Source organism: Oncorhynchus tshawytscha, unplaced genomic scaffold (genome assembly GCF_018296145.1).
Source record: "Oncorhynchus tshawytscha isolate Ot180627B unplaced genomic scaffold, Otsh_v2.0 Un_contig_15374_pilon_pilon, whole genome shotgun sequence".
Lineage (NCBI taxonomy): Eukaryota > Metazoa > Chordata > Actinopteri > Salmoniformes > Salmonidae > Oncorhynchus > Oncorhynchus tshawytscha.
The window spans coordinates 3,992-22,664 of record NW_024607766.1 but is presented as its reverse complement, the minus strand read 5'-3'; the positions used below and the strand labels follow the sequence as shown (position 1 = coordinate 22,664).

The 18,673-nt window shown below is 47.7% G+C and overlaps 1 protein-coding gene and 1 long non-coding RNA gene across 3 annotated transcripts; one reads left to right on the top strand and one right to left on the bottom strand.

The window, feature by feature from the left end:
* Nucleotides 1-1,048: 1,048 nt before the first annotated feature.
* LOC121842849 (calcium-binding mitochondrial carrier protein SCaMC-1-like) lies at nucleotides 1,049-13,330 on the bottom strand. 2 transcript variants are annotated; one of them, XM_042312618.1, is made up of 10 exons: nucleotides 13,186-13,330; nucleotides 12,650-12,737; nucleotides 9,894-10,005; nucleotides 9,341-9,499; nucleotides 8,340-8,513; nucleotides 6,331-6,444; nucleotides 6,012-6,179; nucleotides 5,485-5,632; nucleotides 4,995-5,151; nucleotides 1,049-2,154 (listed from the first exon to the last, which is right to left on the bottom strand). In XM_042312618.1, the coding sequence occupies exons 1-10, from the start codon at nucleotides 13,214-13,216 to the stop codon at nucleotides 2,127-2,129; spliced, it is 1,179 nt and encodes a 392-aa protein (XP_042168552.1). In that variant the 5' UTR covers nucleotides 13,217-13,330; the 3' UTR covers nucleotides 1,049-2,126. The 2 variants fall into 2 exon arrangements, with proteins under 2 accessions (XP_042168552.1, XP_042168553.1); XM_042312619.1 differs by lacking the exon at nucleotides 4,995-5,151.
* A 1,408-nt stretch (nucleotides 13,331-14,738) lies between these two features.
* On the top strand, nucleotides 14,739-15,390 carry LOC121842850. Its single transcript, XR_006081336.1, has 3 exons — nucleotides 14,739-14,789; nucleotides 15,056-15,196; nucleotides 15,244-15,390. It is a non-coding gene; the product is annotated as an uncharacterized LOC121842850 (long non-coding RNA).
* The last annotated feature ends 3,283 nt before the right edge of the window (nucleotides 15,391-18,673 follow it).

Here is an 18,673-nt window from a genome sequence, read left to right as displayed (position 1 = left end):
ATACTCAGAACAGAACCCCCCAACTAGTAGGCTGCACAAATGGCACCCTATTCCCCATATAAGACGGCAGGGTAGCCTAGTGGTTAGAGCGTTGGACTAGTGACTTAAAGGTTGCAAGTTTGAATCCCTGAGCTGATGGTGTGTGTATCTGTTGTTCTGCCCCTGAACAAGGCAGTTAACCCACTGCTCCTAGGCCATCATTGAAAATAAGAATTTGTTCTTAATTAACTGACTTGCCTAGTTAAATAAAGGTAATACAAATAGTGCACTACTTTTTAGTGCACCGAATAGGGTGCTATTTGGGCCGCATGCACAGGCTTCAACTCATAAATCACCTCACAAGTAATAATCATCAACATGTCCAAGTCATTGGACTCATAGTGAAGTCATTGGACTCATATTGAAGTCACTGGACTCATATTGAAGTCATTGGACTCATAGTGAAGTCATTGGACTCATAGTGACGGCATTGGACTCATATTGAAGTCATTGGACTCTTATTGCAGTCATTGGACTCATAACGAAGTCATTGGACTCATATCGAAGTCATTGGACTCATATCGTAGTCATTGGACTCGTATTGAAGTCATTGGACTCATAGTGAAGTCATTGGACTCATATTGAAGTTATTGGACTCATAGTGAAGTCATTGGACTCATATTGTAGTCATTGGACTCATATTGAAGTCATTGGACTCATATCGTAGTCATTGGACTCATATTGTAGTCTTTGGACTCATATTGAAGTCATTGGACTCATAGTGAAGTCATTGGACTCATATTGAAGTTATTGGACTCATAGTGAAGTCATTGGACTCATATTGAAGTCATCATAGTGAAGTCATTGGACTCATATTGAAGTTATTGGACTCATAGTGAAGTCATTGGACTCATATTGAAGTCATTGGACTCATATTGAAGTCATTGGACTCATAGTGACGTCCTTGTTATGATATAACCTCATACACATAAACCAACTAAATAAATACACGATGGTAATATGGAAGTTATTCAGAAGAGGGAAGAATAACACAGTCTTGGCAGTTTGGTTGATTTGGCATTCTGGAGTTTTATCATATTTTTTGTGAGACAAAAATCACACCTACTCGCTGTACACACACACACACACAAACACACACACACACACACACACACACTGACACACACACACACACACACACACACACACACACACACACACACACACACACGTAAAAGGGGGACCACCTCTGAGTCGTATCATCATCGTGATGACATCAGCGCGTGTCTGTGTTCTATTGGCTTTAGTACTTGATTAAACCATGCATCTCTAACTATTTACGCACTTTGATAAAACTCTTGATAAAACTCTTTGTTGAAACGTACCACAGTAACTGGGATTCAGAAAAAACTCAAGTTTCAATATCGGGTTGCAAAATCCAGTCATTTTCCCCCAAATTCCCAGGTTGGAGGATTATGGATTTTGTGCTTATTTCTGTCTGATTCAAGAAAAATTCCAACCTGGATTTCTGGAAAATCAGGGAATTTGGGGAAAGTTCCTGAAATTTTGCAACCCTAAATACAGTACAAGGTTTAATGTGCTTGTTTCTCATCCGGCTGTCTAAAATGTCCTCACAGCATTATAATTTAAAATTCTCTCGTAGGTAGAGGTTTATTTAAATCCTGTGTCCACAAGCACATCCCAATCTTTTCAGATCATCGAAAGAAAGACTTCAACACCTCATCTTCTCCTCTTCCTCATCCTCTTCTTCCACCTATGATGAGTCATGGCAGGTAGATTGCTACTGGTCCTTTCATTGTGAAAAGTTCTCAAGTCACCCTGGTTCCAATATGAAAAGTTCTAGAAGTCCTGGTGGTTCCAATATGAAAAGTTCTAGAAGTCCTGGTGGTTCCAATATGAACAGTTCGAGAAGTCCTGGTGGTTCCAATATAAAAAGTTCTAGAAGTCCTGGTGGTTCCAATATGAACAGTTCTAGAAGTCCTGGTGGTTCCAATATGAAAAGTTCTAGAAGTCCTGGTGGTTCCAATATGAACAGTTCTAGAAGTCATGGTGGTTCCAAGGTTCCAGTGGCGTATCCCTTCCTTCTTCAGGACCAACCAACCACACAACATGGAGATGGTGTCATCCTATCCCAGAGATTTCTCTATTCTCCACCTAAAGATTCATGGGGAAAATGTCATATTGTGATCCTTCTCTTGAGGCGTTGTCAGTAGTGAAATGGTAATGGGCTTTGTTTTTGGTCAAAGTCTTGAAGCACCGTTAGTTGTCAAACATGTCCTCGCCCGTTGTTAATGCAGAGAGAGAAAAGTCCAACCCAGTAGTAGAGAAGCTAGTCGGCTAGTTTTCAAAACCAGAAACACCTCCACATGCAGCGCAGGCCATGTAAAACGTAGAAACCATGTTGACACTTGCAACCACAAAGCTTCCACACGGTTAGACATCACTTGGGTGCAGGACTTGAGATCTCTCTCTCTCTGTTATTTGATTCATTCCTCCCTTTCTCTCTCTCCCTCCTTTGTTCCCTCCCTCTGCCTCCTCTCACTGTGTCTTTAGGTGTGGTCATGCAACAAGCCCATAGCTGCCACACACATTGGTCTGTCTCGTCTCCATCCCTCTCTCTCTCTCTCTCTCTCTACTTCTCTCACCTCATTCTCTCCCCCACTCAAATGCATCTACAATCCCTCCCTCCAGCATCTCTCTCCCTCCCTCCAGCATCTCTCTCCCTCCCTCCCTCTCTTTCCCTCCTTCTTTCATCTTATTCTCTCCAAGGCATCTATGATATCTCTCTTTCTCCCTCTCTCCACCCCCTCCTTCCTCATCTGTGTCTCTCCACCCCCTTCCTCATCTGTATCTCTCCACCCCTCCTTCCTCATCTGTGTCTCGCCACCCCCTTCCTCATCTGTATCTCCCCCTCCTTCCTCATCTGTATCTCTCCACCCACCCTCCTTCCTCATCTGTATCTCTCCACCCCCCTCCTCCTTCCTCATCTGTATCTCTCCATCCCCCTTCCTCATCTGTATCTCTCCATCCCCCTTCCTCATCTGTATCTCTCCATCCCCCCTTCCTCATCTGTATCTCTCCACCCCCCCCTCCTTCCTCATCTGTATCTCTCCATCCCCTTCCTCATCTGTATCTCTCCACCCCCCCTTCCTCATCTGTATCTCTCCACCCCCCCCCCTTCCTCATCTGTATCTCTCCATCCCCCTTCCTCATCTGTATCTCTCCACCCCCCCCTTCCTCATCTGTATCTCTCCACCCCCCTCCTCCTTCCTCATCTGTATCTCTCCATCCCCCTTCCTCATCTGCATCTCTCCATCTTCCCTCATCTGCATCTCTCCATCCCCCTTCCTCATCTGTATCTCTCCACCCCCCTCCTCCTTCCTCATCTGTATCTCTCCACCCCCCCCCCTCCTTCCTCATCTGTATCTCTCCATCCCCCTTCCTCATCTGTATCTCTCCACCCCCCGCTTCCTCATCTGTATCTCTCCACCCCCTCCTCCTTCCTCATCTGTATCTCTCCATCCCCCTTCCTCATCTGCATCTCTCCACCCCCTCTTCCCTCATCTGCATCTCCACCCCCTTCCTCCTCATCTGCATCTCTCCACCCCCTCCTTCCTCATCATCTGCATCTCTCCATCCCCCCCCCCTTCCTCATCTGTATCTCTCCACCCCCTCCTCCTTCCTCATCTGCATACCCCTCTTCCTCCTGCATCCCCCCCCCTCCTCCTTCCTCATCTGCATCTCTCCACCCCCTCCCTCATCCTCCCACCCCCCCCTTCCTCATCTGTATCTCTCCATCCCCCTGCATCCTCCACCCCCTCTCCTTCCTCATCTGCATCTCTCCACCCCCTCTTCCTCATCTGCATCTCTCCACCCCCTTCCTCATCTGCATCTCTCCACCCCCCTCCTTCCTCATCTGTATCTCTCCCATCCTCATCTGCATCTCTCCACCCCCTCCTCCTCATCTGCATCTCCCACCCCCCTCCTTCCTCATCTGCATCTCTCCACCCCCCCTCCTTCCTCCTGCATCTCCTTCCTCATCTGCATCTCTCCACCCCCCCCCTCCTCCTTCTCATCTGCATCTCTCCACCCCCCCCCTCCCTCCTGCATCTCCCATCCCCCCTCCTCATCTGCATCTCTCCACCCCCTCCTCCTTCCTCATCTGCATCTCTCCACCCCCTCATCTGTATCTCTCCACCCCCTTCCTCTGTATCTTCCCTCATCTGTATCTCTCCACCCCCTCCTCCTTCCTCATCTGTATCTCTCCACCCCCTTCCTCATCTGCATCTCTCCACCCCTCTTCCTCATCTGCATCTCTCCACCCCCTCCTTCCTCATCTGCATCTCTCCACCCCCCCCTCATCTGCTCCCCCCCCTTCCTCATCTCCCCCCTCCTCATCTGCATCTCTCCACCCCCTCTCCCTCATCTGCACTCTCCACCCACCTCCTCCTTCCTCATCTGCATCTCTCCACCCCCTTCCTTCCTCCTGCCTCCACCCCCTCCTCCCTCATCTGCATCTCTCCACCCCCTCCTTCCTCATCTGCCCCCCCCCCTCCTCATCTGTATCTCTCCATCCTCATCTGTATCTCTCCACCCCCTCCTCCCTCATCCTCTCCATCCCCCTCCTCCCTCATCTGCATCTCTCCACCCCCTCCTCCTTCCTCATCTGCATCTCTCCACCCCCTTCCTTCCTCATCTGCATCCTCCACCCCCTCCTCCCTCATCTGCATCTCTCCACCCCCTCCTTCCTCATCTGTATCTCTCCACCCCCCCCTCCTCCCTCATCTGCATCTCTCCACCCCCTCCTCCCTCATCTGCATCTCTCCACACCCCTCCTTTCCTCATCTGCATCTCCACCCCCCCCTCCTTCCTCATCTGTATCTCTCCACCCCCTCCTTCCTCATCTGCATCTCTCCACACCCCCCTCCTTCCTCATCTGCATCTCTCCACCCCCCCTCCTCCCTCATCTGCATCTCTCCACCCCCAGGACTTTCCTCATGTGTTCATAGACTACGTAGGAGATGCTGACGGCGGGGATGACTTTCAGGAAGTTGGGGGCGATGCCGCGGTAGAGGCCAGCCACGCCCTCCTGGGTCACAATGTTCTGGAACAGACCTAGCATGGAGAGCTGAGGGCCACCCTTCACAGAGGCTGGAGGAGGAGAGGAGGAAGGAGGGAGGGAGAGGAGGATAGGAAGAGGAGGAGGAGGAGGGAGGGAGAGAAGAGAGAGCGGATGCACACATGGGGAAAAGTGACAGGTAGATAAATGTAGTTTATCTCACACACCCACGGCCCTGCGACCCCACCTCCCCCTCTCACAAAGCCCTGCCCCCCACCTCCCCCTCTCACACAGCCCTGCCCCTCCCACCTCCCCCTCTCACATACCCAAGCCTTGCCCCCACCTCCCCCTCTCTCACACACCCAAGCCCTGCCCCCTACCTCCCTCTCTCACACAGCCCTGCCCCCCACCTCCCCCTGTCTCACCCTGTGCCTGCATGCGTGTTCTGACCAGAGCCAGAGGGTAACTGGCTAGCTGACCACAGGTACTGGACATGGTTCCACACCCCACCAACACCACAACACCTGGGTCTGCTGAATCTGTGTGCCTCGCTAGCCACGCATTCTTCATAGTCTGGGAGAGGGGAGAGAGAGAGAGGGAGAGAGAGAGGGGAGAGAGAGAGGGGAGAGAGGGGAGAGAGGGGAGAGAGAGAGGGAGAAGAGGGGGAGAGAGAGGGGGGAGAGAGAGTGTAGAGAGAGATGGGGAGAGAGTTGGGGAGAGAGGGGGAGAGAGAGAGAGAGAGAGAGAGGGAGGGGAGAGAGAGAGAGAGGGTGAGTGAGAGGGTAGAGAGAGAGGGAGGGAAGAGAGAGGGTGAGAGAGAGAGACATACATCAGTGATATATTCCCCCACACACACCCTCCCCCATTCCCCTCTCACACACACCCTCCCCCATTCCCCCATACACACCCTCCCCATTCCCCACACACCCTCCCCCATTCCCCCCACACACACCTCGTAGACGGCGAGGTCAATGCCAGCGTAGGGTATGATGCCTATGATGTTGGGTACATATCCTTTATAGAAGGCCATGATGCCCTCCCTGTGGAAGATCTGTCTGGCACAGTCTAACACACTGGTGTACTGGCCTGTCTTCCCCAGGGTCAGACGAGTCTTCAGGACCTGAGGGAGGGAGGGGGGGGGGTAGGGGGAAGGAGAGAGGGAGTTTGTTTGTGTGTGTGTGTGTGTGTGTGTGTGTGTGTGTGTGTGCGTGTACATTATTTTAGTGTGTGTGTTTATGTGTATTTTTGAGTGTGAGTGTGTGTGCTCTAACCTCCATAGGGTAGATGGCTGTCTGAGCGGTAGCTCCTGCTAACGACCCAGCTACAAACCTCTCATGAACCCTCAGAGGTCCCCTCTCCTTACTGCCACGCATCCATCTCTTAATCTACAGAGAGAGAGAGACAGAGGGAGAGAGAGAGAGAGAGAGAGAGGGAGAGACAGAGAGAGAGAGACAGAGAGAGGGAGAGACAGAGAGAGGGAGAGACAGAGAGACAGACAGAGGGAGAGACAGAGAGACAGAGAGAGAGAGAGAGAGAGACAGAGAGAGGGAGAGAGAGAGACAGAGAGAGGGAGAGACAGAGACAGAGAGTCAGAGAGACAGCAGTGGATGATGATGTGACAGATGTCAGAAAGATCAGGAACAGGATGGTGTGGTGTAGTGTAGTGTAGTGTGGTGTAGTGTAGTGTAGTGTAGTGTGGTGTGGTGTGGTGTGGTGTAGTGTGGTGTAGTGTGGTGTAGTGTGGTGTAGTGTAGTGTAGTATGGTGTAGTGTGGTGTAGTGTAGTGTAGTGTGGTGTAGTGTGGTGTAGTGTAGTGTAGTGTGGTGTGGTGTGGTGTGGTGTAGTGTGGTGTAGTGTAGTGTAGTGTGGTGTGGTGTGTGGTGTAGTGTAGTGTGGTGTTGTGTGGTGTAGTGTAGTGTGGTGTAGTTTAGTGTAGTGTGGTGTAGTGTAGTGTGGTGTAGTGTAGTGTGGTGTAGTATAGTGTGGTGTAGTGTAGTGTAGTATGGTGTAGTGTAGTGTAGTGTAGTGTGGTGTAGTGTAGTGTGGTGTAGTGTAGTGTGGTATAGTATGGTGTAGTGTAGTGTGGTGTAGTGTAGTGTAGTGTAGTGTGGTATAGTATGGTGTAGTGTGGTGTGGTATAGTGTAGTGTAGTGTGGTGTAGTTTGGTATAGTATGGTGTAGTGTGGTGTGGTGTAGTGTAGTGTAGTGTGGTATAGTATGGTGTAGTGTAGTGTAGTGTAGTGTGGTGTGGTGTGGTGTGGTGTGGTGTAGTGTGGTGTTGTGTGGTGTAGTGTAGTGTAGTGTAGTGTAGTAGTGTAGTGTGGTGTAGTGTAGTGTGGTGTAGTGTAGTGTGGTATAGTGTAGAGTAGTGTAGTGTGGTGTAGAGTAGTGTAGTGAAGTAGTGTAGTGTAGTGTGGTGTAGTGTAGTGTTGTGTAGTGTGGTGTAGTGTAGTGTTGTGTAGTGTGGTGTAGTGTAGTGTGGTGTAGTGTAGTGTAGTGTGGTGTAGTGTAGTGTAGTTGTCTGTGTGGTGTGGTGTAGTGTAGTGTAGTGTGGTGTGGTGTAGTGTAGTGTAGTTGTCTGTGTGGTGTGGTGTAGTGTAGTGTGGTGTAGTGTAGTGTAGTGTGGTGTGGTGTAGTGTGGTGTAGTGTAGTGTGGTGTGGTTTAGTGTAGTGTAGTGTGGTGTAGTGTAGTGTGGTGTAGTGTAGTGTAGAGTAGTGTAGTGTAGTGTAGTGTAGTGTAGTATAGTATGGTGTAGTGTAGTATAGTATGGTGTAGTGTAGTGTAGAGTAGTGTAGTGTAGTATAGTATGGTGTAGTGTAGTGTAGTATAGTATGGTGTAGTGTAGTGTAGAGTAGTGTAGTATAGTATGGTGTAGTGTAGTATGGTGTAGTGTAGTGTAGAGTAGTGTAGTGTAGTATAGTATGGTGTAGTGTAGAGTAGTGTAGTATAGTATCGTGTAGTGTAGAGTAGTGTAGTGTAGTATAGTATGGTGTAGTGTAGTGTAGTATAGTATGGTGTAGTGTAGTGTAGAGTAGTGTAGTGTAGTATAGTATGGTGTAGTGTAGTGTAGTATAGTATAGTATGGTGTAGTGTAGTGTAGTGTAGTATAGTATGGTGTAGTGTAGTGTAGTGTAGTGTAGTGTAGTGTAGTGTAGTGTAGTGTAGTCTAGTTGTCTGTGGCTCCCAGTCCCGCTCCACTCCACCTGTTCGTAGGCCCAGAACTTGATGGCGGTCTCGGAGGCGATCTAGTGTAGTATGGTGTAGTATGTAGTACTCCACCTGTTCGTAGGCCCAGAACTTGATGGCGGTCTCGGGGGCGATCTTCATGACGTTGACCCCGTTGCCCCTCCACAGGGAACTGAATCCTCCCTCCTTCACCATGGCCCTCAGCCCACTGATCATGTTCCCCACCCCAAGGGCCCCTGCAGGGTTCCCCGGGGTCGAGCCATGCACCTGGGGGGACACAGACACAGTGTATCAGGAGGGGTGTCCTAAATGACATCCTCTTTAGTACACTGCTTTGGACACACCCTCTAGACACTCTTATTCAGACCTGACTAGTCGATCATGTCATTTAATCTTACGAGCCCAGAGTGAACACATGATGTACAGTACACAAGTTAGATAACCACTCTGTAGTTAGAATCTTTCAGTGGTGATACTTCACATCCCCACCAGGTGGAGCTGAATACACATCTCCACCTCAGGACCAGATCTAGGAACAGTTTACCTTCCCCCTATCCTAACCTCAACCTTAGAGGAGGCATGTGAAGCTGAACTTAGACCAGTGTGTAGGGGCAACTTCATTTCACCAACCACCTTCATCTCCTCTCCTCTCCTCCTCTCCTCTCCTTTCCTCTAGACTCCTCCCCTTCCCTCTACTCAACTCTCCCTTCCTCTCCTCTCCTCCCTTCTCCTCTAGTCTCCTCTCCTCTCCTCTCCTCTCCTCTCCTCTCCTCTCTCTCCTCTCCTCTCCTCTCCTCTCCTCTCCTCTCCCTCCTCTCCTCTCCTCTCCTCTCCTCTCCTCTCCTCTCCTCTCCTCTCTCTCCTCTCCTCCCTCTCCTCTCCTCTAGTCTCCCCCCCTCCCCTCTCCTTTCCTCTAGTCTCCTCCCCTTCCCTCTACTCAACTCTACCTTCCTCTCCTCTCCTACCCTCTCCTCTCTTTTCCTCTCCTCTCCTTTCCTCTCCTCTAGACTCCTACCCTCCATTCTCCTTTTCTCTCCTCTCCCCCAAATTCCTGTTCTCCTCTTCTGTCCTCTCTTCACTTCTCTTCTCCTCACCTGCAGGAAGACTTTAAGGCGGTCCAGTGGGGCGGTGCCGGTCCGGGAGACTGATCCTGCCATAGCTCCAGCCATCAGCTGTCTCCAGACGAACCCTGACTTCTTCTCCTGCTCGGAGAACTCATCAGGACAGGTCAGGTTGTCTCCTATGTCCAGCATCTAGACAGAGAGAGAGGGGGGAATGAGGAAGGGGGGAAGGGGAAACAGGTAGGGGGAGAAGGAAAAGGTAGGGATGGAGGGGGAGGAGGGAGATGTAGGGATGGAGGGGGAGGAGGGACAGGGGAGGAGGGAGAGGTAGGGATGGAGGGGGGGAGAGGTGGGGATGGAGGGGGAGGAGGGAGAGGTAGGGATGGAGGGGGAGGAGCGAAAGGGAGAGGAGAGGATGGAGGGAGAGTCATTTGACATTCGACTTAGTTTTACTAAACAACAAAGTTGTCAGACTGGTATCCAGGCTACATCTCTGCTGGGTTTCCTCTGTGTGTGTGTGTGTGTGTGTGTGTGTGTGTGTGTGTGTGTGTGTGTGTGTGTGTGTGTGTGTGTGTGCGTGACTCACATGAGAGTGTTTCCAGTAGCGAGAGATGTCTTCCAGACTGTGTATGGGGTTGAACAGGAAGTGATCTCGCCACTCATCCCAGTCGATGGTCATGTTACCATCCCTGTCAATACTGACCAGAGACAGAGAGAATGTTACACATAGCACGACACACACACACACACACACGCACGGACGGACACACACACGGATGGACGGACACACACACACACAGACGGACACACACACACACACAGACGGACACACACACACACACACACACAGACGGACACACACACGGACGGACACACTAGGGCTGACCCCCTTTAGTGGACTGGTGGATTGTTCGGGTTGACAGGCTGTTGGTCGACCGACGTTAATTTAGTCCAGCAGTAGCACATTAGTATATCTTGTTTTTGTACAAGACACCATCTGATTGGCTCCTGTCTCAGTGGACTAATCCATTGTGGAGGCCATTGCGGGTGGCACAGTCCATCACTCTAAGACATGTGATACTGAAATTGAAAATGGTTATATTATGTTAAAATAATGGTGCAACAATAATAAATCGAATATTATTTCATAACAAATGCTCTTTCTCCCGCGTTGGATACGGTCGCTGTCCGCGGTTCTGAAACATCATCTTCAGTGAGCCGTAGAATTGGCACCTTTCCCTGACAACAAGTTAACCAGCATATTGGGATTGAGAACAATGTGGCCGAGGCAGCAGCAGAGACGAGGAAACCGCCCTTTTGCCTTGAGTCTAATTGTCTAAGAAAATTGAGGAGAGAGGAAACTATTTAACTAGATCTATAATCAATAGCCTAACTGTTAAATGTCCCAGGCTTTATAAATCATCCATATACATCTCTACAGAAATAAGTCAGATCCTGCTTCTGTCCCCTGTTTGAGTGTTTGTTTAACAGCCTACTGATTCCATGAGCACCAAGCCTCATGCAACGGCAAAATGATGGATAAAGTAATTTCACAGATTCGTCTGTTTTTAATCTTTGCTATGCTGTAATAAAGGCTTTACAAATGTTTTCCGTTAGAACAGACTGGTATTACTTATACGTTATTTAGTGTTGTTTACACTGTTCCAAACAGGCAGAACAAAATATATTGTAATCTAACAGCACCTGTTTGTCACACAGCTCTAACACACAGCTCTAACACACAGCTCTAACACACAGCTCTAACACACAGCTCTAACACACAGCTCTAACACACAGCTCTAACACACAGCTCTAACACACAGCTCTAACACACAGCTCTCGCTCCTAAACCTTCCTTTTTCTTGGATCTCCTGTAGTCTCCACAACTAAGTCAAATGTCTTCCACAGATCTGACTTCCTCTTTCCCGCCTGAGCAACCAGTAAACATTAGACCGCTTCCAGCTTCATTTTCACGTCCTCCGCATCCATTTTGCTGTCACGTGTTACTGTGTTTGGAGTTCGTTATAACCAATTTATTGATGTGATTATGATAGGCTATAGGTCAGGTCCTATTGGTCACATGCATGCGATGCGTACATGTTTCATGTAAAGAAAGCAAGGGTTGAGGGATTAGGGAATGTTGTTCCTAATAGGAACAAGGGTTGAGGGATTAGGGAATGTTGTTCCTAATAGGAACAAGGGTTGAGGGAATGTTGTTCCTAATAGGAACAAGGGTTGAGGGATTAGGGAATGTTGTTCTAATAGGAACAAGGGTTGAGGGATTAGGGAATGTTGTTCCTAATAGGAACAAGGGTTAGGGACTGTTGTTCCTAATAGGAACAAGGGTTGAGGGAATAGGGAATGTTGTTCCTAATAGGAACAAGGGTTGAGGGATTAGGGAATGTTGTTCCTAATAGGAACAAGGGTTGAGGGAATAGGGAAAGTTGTTCCTAATAGGAACAAGGGTTGAGGGATTAGGGAATGTTGTTCCTAATAGGAACAAGGGTTGAGGGAATAGGGAAAGTTGTTCCTAATAGGAACAAAGGTTGAGGGAATAGGGAATGTTGTTCCTGAACAAATTAGATTATTTCGTTAACAGAACTTTTCAGTCAGAAACCAGTAAGAAACTAAACGTCTGAAATGACGTCACAGCTTCAGCACAGACAGACAATAAACTCTGCTGTGCTGTTGTGCCTTTTCTCTGCAGTAGGGAGGAGAGAGAGAACAGTCAGAAACGTGCACCAGTCACACAGACACTTCAACACAGTGTGACCATCGGGCTCTTTCTTCAGTCATTTGTGCATCTTAATTATTTAGTCCAAACAGTGTGCTTAAAGCATCAGACAAGCTCAGTGCAACATGTAGTTGGTTTTATTCAAACACACATTCAAACACACATTTATTCAAACACATTTCAACCAGTCTGTCTATATATGGAAAAAATAAGTTTCAACATTTCAACCAATCGATTGGTCAAAAGAACAGGACGACTCTCGGTCGACCAAGACAACCCTAGAAGACATACACATACACTTGCATGGACCGACGCAAACACACACCCACAGATGGACACTCACCCACACATGCATGGACGAACACACACACACATGCATGGACACACACACACACACATGCATGGACGAACACACACACATGCACACACACACACACACACACAGTAATAATCATGCACACTCACAAACATAAAAGTATAGTTGTCCGACAACTCCAATTGTAGAATACAAAGCCATTCTACAATTCATACTAGATTACAGCATAAATATAACCAGAGTAGACTGTATCATTATCGCGTAGATATAGAGTAGAGTAGATTGTACAGACCTCTTCATGATCGTGGCAGCCTCCTTCAGACTCACAGCTATTCCCAGAGTTTGAAGGGACTGCTGAATCTCTGATACATCTATCTCACCTGCAAACACAGTATCCACGTCAGAGTTGGTGTGTGTATTTGACTGTGTGTGTATTTGATTGTGTGTGTATTTGACTGTGTGTGTTTTGATTGTGTGTGTATTTGATTGTGTGTGTATTTGATTGTGTGTGTATTTGACTGTGTGTGTTTTGATTGTGTGTATTTGATTGTGTGTGTATTTGATTGTGTGTGTATTTTGATTTGATTGTGTGTGTTTTTGATTGTGTTTTTCAGTGTGTATTTTATTCACATACCTTACGTACGTACGCAACACAAGAACCCAGTGAGCTTTGTAAAATTGGCTATATTGTATATTTGTATCAAGTTACAAAATGTGGGTCTGCACACGTCTGCGTATTTTAGTTAAACAACTACAGAGGATGTCCATTTAGCTCACTGTGATTCTGGAGCCCGTACCTAAGACGGGTTCATATTTATCTTTACAAACCGTCGTTGTTGCGGTCCAGGCTGAGGAACATGAGTCGGAGCTCTTCCTCGTGGGAGCGGAGGTACTGCCTGAACTCCTGGAAGTCCAACTCTCCATCATTGTTGCTGTCCCCCTCCTTGACAATCTGCTGGGGAGGGGGCACAGAAGGGGGTGGAGGAGCGGTGTAGGGGCAGAGGTGGTGGTGGAGAGGGGGTGGAAAAAGGGAGGAGGTGGTGGGGTTGAAGAGATGGGGAGTGGAAAGGTGGTGGGTGGGCACAGGGTGGAAGGGTGGAGAGGGAATGGAGAGATGTGGGGCGAGGAGAGAGAGAGAGGGAGAGTTGGGAAAGAGGAGATGGAGAGATGTGGGGCGAGGAGAGAGAGAGGAGAGGTGGGGGGGAGGAGGAGATGGAGAGATGGAGAGATGTGGGGTGAGGAGAGAGAGGAGAGGTGGGGAGGAGGTGGAGAGATGGGGTGAGGAGGAGAGGGGGGAGGAGGAGATGGAGAGATGTGGGATGTGAGAGAGAGTGGGGGTGGGGAGGAGAGATGGAGAGGTGGGGTGAGGAGAGAGGAGATGGGGAGGAGGAGATGGAGAGATGTGGGGTGAGGAGAGAGAGGAGAGGTGGGGGAGGAGGAGATGGAGAGATGTGGGTGAGGAGCGAGAGAGGAGAGGTGGGGGAGGAGGAGATGGAGAGATGTGGGGTGAGGAGAGAGAGAGGAGAGGTGGGGGAGGAGGAGATGGAGAGATGTGGGGTGAGGAGAGAGAGGAGAGGTGGGGAGGAGGAGATGGAGAGATGTGGGGTGAGGAGGAGAGGAGAGGTGGGGGAGGAGAGATGGAGAGATGTGGGGTGAGGAGCGAGAGAGGAGAGGTGGGGGAGGAGGAGATGGAGAGATGTGGGGTGAGGAGTGAGAGAGAGAGGTGGGGAGGGAGATGGAGAGATGTGGGGTGAGGGAGAGAGGAGAGGTGGGGAGAGGAGATGGAGAGATGTGGGGTGAGGAGCGAGAGAGGAGAGGTGGGGGAGGAGGAGATGGAGAGATGTGGGGTGAGGAGCGAGAGAGGAGAGGTGGGGGAGGAGGAGATGGAGAGATGGAGAGATGTGGGGTGAGGAGAGAGAGGAGAGGTGGGGGAGGAGGTGGAGGATGGAGAGGGAGATGGAGAGATGGAGAGATGGGGGTGAGGAGCGAGAGAGGTGGGGGAGGAGGAGATGGAGAGATGGAGGGAGGGGAGGAGATGGAGAGAGGTAGGAGTTGCCAACATGGTGAACAGGAGGAAGTGATGGATGGAATGTTAATGTGGAGGTGAATTAAGAACAGGTGGAAGTGGTGGATGGAATGTTAATGTAGAGGTGAATTAAGAACAGGAGGAAGTGGTGGATGGAATGTTAATGTAGAGGTGAATTAAGAACAGGAGGAAGTGATGGATGGAATGTTTATGTAGAGGTGAATTAAGAACAGGTGGAAGTGGTGGATGGAATGTTAATGTAGAGGTGAATTAAGAACAGGAGGAAGTGATGGATGGAATGTTAATGTAGAGGTGAATTAAGAACAGGTGGAAGTGGTGGATGGAATGTTAATGTAGAGGTGAATTAAGAACAGGAGGAAGTGGTGGATGGAATGTTAATGTGGAGGTGAATTAAGAACAGGAGGAAGTGGTGGATGGAATGTTAATGTAGAGGTGAATTAAGAACAGGAGGAAGTGATGGATGGAATGTTTATGTAGAGGTGAATTAAGAACAGGAGGAAGTGGTGGATGGAATGTTAATGTGGAGGTGAATTAAGAACAGGAGGAAGTGGTGGATGGAATGTTTATGGAGGTGAATTAAGAACAGGAGGAAGTGGTGGATGGAATGTTAATGTGGAGGTGAATTAAGAACAGGAGGAGGAAGTGGTGGAGGTGAATTAAGAACAGGAGGAAGTGGTGGATGGAATGTTAATGTGGAGGTGAATTAAGAACAGGAGGAAGTGGTGGATGGAATGTTAATGTGGAGGTGAATTAAGAACAGGAGGAAGTGGTGGATGTAATGTTAATGTGGAGGTGAATTAAGAACAGGAGGAAGTGGTGGATGGAATGTTAATGTGGAGGTGAAAGGGGGGAAGAAGATACAAAGCCGGCCGGATGCAAAGACAAGAAGCAAAATCAATACACTGAAACTGACAGACAACCTGAGAAACACAGTTACAAACCAAATCCTGGGTCAGTCACATTACATCACAGACATATTGACTGTATAGTACACTACTCTAGACCAGAGACCATTCCTCCTATATAGTACACTACTCTAGACCAGAGACCATTCCTCCTATATAGTACACTACTCTAGACCAGAGACCATTCCTCCTATATAGTACACTACTCTAGACCAGAGACCATTCCTCCTATATAGTACACTACTCTAGACCAGAGACCATTCCTCCTATATAGTACACTACTCTAGACCAGAGACCATTCCTCCTATATATAGTACACTACTCTAGACCAGAGACCATTCCTCCTATATAGTACACTACTCTAGACCAGAGACCATTCCTCCTATATAGTACACTACTCTAGACCAGAGACCATTCCTCCTATATAGTACACTACTCTAGACCAGAGACCATTCCTCCTATATAGTACACTACTCTAGACCAGAGACCATTCCTCCTATATAGTACACTACTCTAGACCAGAGACCATTCCTCCTATATAGTACACTACTCTAGACCAGAGACCATTCCTCCTATATAGTACACTACTCTAGACCAGAGACCATTCCTCCTATATAGTACACTACACTAGACCAGAGACCATTCCTCCTATATAGTACACTACTCTAGACCAGAGACCATTCCTCCTATATAGTACACTACTCTAGACCAGAGACCATTCCTCCTATATAGTACACTACTCTAGACCAGAGACCATTCCTCCTATATAGTACACTACTTCTAGACCAGAGACCATTCCTCCTATATAGTACACTACTCTAGACCAGAGACCATTCCTCCTATATAGTACACTACTCTAGACCAGAGACCATTCCTCCTATATAGTACACTACTCTAGACCAGAGACCATTCCTCCTATATAGTACACTACTCTAGACCAGAGACCATTCCTCCTATATAGTACACTACTCTAGACCAGAGACCATTCCTCCTATATAGTACACTACTCTAGACCAGAGACCATTCCTCCTATATAGTACACTACACTAGACCAGAGACCATTCCTCCTATATAGTACACTACTCTAGACCAGAGACCATTCCTCCTATACAGTACACTACTCTAGACCAGAGACCATTCCTCCTATATAGTACACTATTCTCTAGACCAGAGACCATTCCTCCTATATAGTACACTACTCTAGACCAGAGACCATTCCTCCTATATAGTACACTACACTAGACCAGAGACCATTCCTCCTATATAGTACACTACTCTAGACCAGAGACCATTCCTCCTATATAGTACACTACACTAGACCAGAGACCATTCCTCCTATATAGTACACTACACTAGACCAGAGACCATTCCTCCTATACAGTACACTACTCTAGACCAGAGACCATTCCTCCTATATAGTACACTACTCTAGACCAGAGACCATTCCTCCTATATAGTACACTACTCTAGACGAGAGACCATTCCTCCTATATAGTACACTACTCTAGACCAGAGACCATTCCTCCTATATAGTACACTACACTAGACCAGAGACCATTCCTCCTATATAGTACACTACTCTAGACCAGAGACCATTCCTCCTATATAGTACACTACACTAGACCAGAGACCATTCCTCCTATATAGTACACTACTCTAGACCAGAGACCATTCCTCCTATATAGTACACTACTCTAGACCAGAGACCATTCCTCCTATATAGTACACTACTCTAGACCAGAGACCATTCCTCCTATATAGTACACTACTCTAGACCAGAGACCATTCCTCCTATATAGTACACTACTCTAGACCAGAGACCATTCCTCCTATATAGTACACTACTCTAGACCAGAGACCATTCCTCCTATATAGTACACTACTCTAGACCAGAGACCATTCCTCCTATATAGTACACTACTCTAGACCAGAGACCATTCCTCCTATATAGTACACTACTCTAGACCAGAGACCATTCCTCCTATATAGTACACTACTCTAGACCAGAGACCATTCCTCCTATATAGTACACTACTCTAGACCAGAGACCATTCCTCCTATATAGTACACTACTCTAGACCAGAGACCATTCCTCCTATATAGTACACTACTCTAGACCAGAGACCATTCCTCCTATATAGTACACTACTCTAGACCAGAGACCATTCCTCCTATATAGTACACTACTCTAGACCAGAGACCATTCCTCCTATATAGTACACTACTCTAGACCAGAGACCATTCCTCCTATATAGTACACTCCTACTCTAGACCAGAGACCATTCCTCCTATATAGTACACTACTCTAGACCAGAGACCATTCCTCCTATATAGTACACTACTCTAGACCAGAGACCATTCCTCCTATATAGTACACTACTCTAGACCAGAGACCATTCCTCCTATATAGTACACTACTCTAGACCAGAGACCATTCCTCCTATATAGTACACTACTCTAGACCAGAGACCATTCCTCCTATATAGTACACTACTCTAGACCAGAGACCATTCCTCCTATATAGTACACTACTCTAGACCAGAGACCATTCCTCCTATATAGTACACTACTCTAGACCAGAGACCATTCCTCCTATATAGTACACTACTCTAGACCAGAGACCATTCCTCCTATATAGTACACTACTCTAGACCAGAGACCATTCCTCCTATATAGTACACTACTCTAGACCAGAGACCATTCCTCCTATATAGTACACTACTCTAGACCAGAGACCATTCCTCCTATATAGTACACTACTCTAGACCAGAGACCATTCCTCCTATATAGTACACTACTCTAGACCAGAGACCATTCCTCCTATATAGTACACTACTCTAGACCAGAGACCATTCCTCCTATATAGTACACTACACTAGACCAGAGACCATTCCTCCTATATAGTACACTACTCTAGACCAGAGACCATTCCTCCTATACAGTACACTACTCTAGACCAGAGACCATTCCTCCTATATAGTACACTACTCTAGACCAGAGACCATTCCTCCTATATAGTACACTACTCTAGACCAGAGACCATTCCTCCTATATAGTACACTACACTAGACCAGAGACCATTCCTCCTATATAGTACACTACTCTAGACCAGAGACCATTCCTCCTATATAGTACACTACACTAGACCAGAGACCATTCCTCCTATATAGTACACTACACTAGACCAGAGACCATTCCTCCTATACAGTACACTACTCTAGACCAGAGACCATTCCTCCTATATAGTACATTACTCTAGACCAGAGACCATTCCTCCTATATAGTACACTACTCTAGACCAGAGACCATTCCTCCTATATAGTACACTACTCTAGACCAGAGACCATTCCTCCTATATAGTACA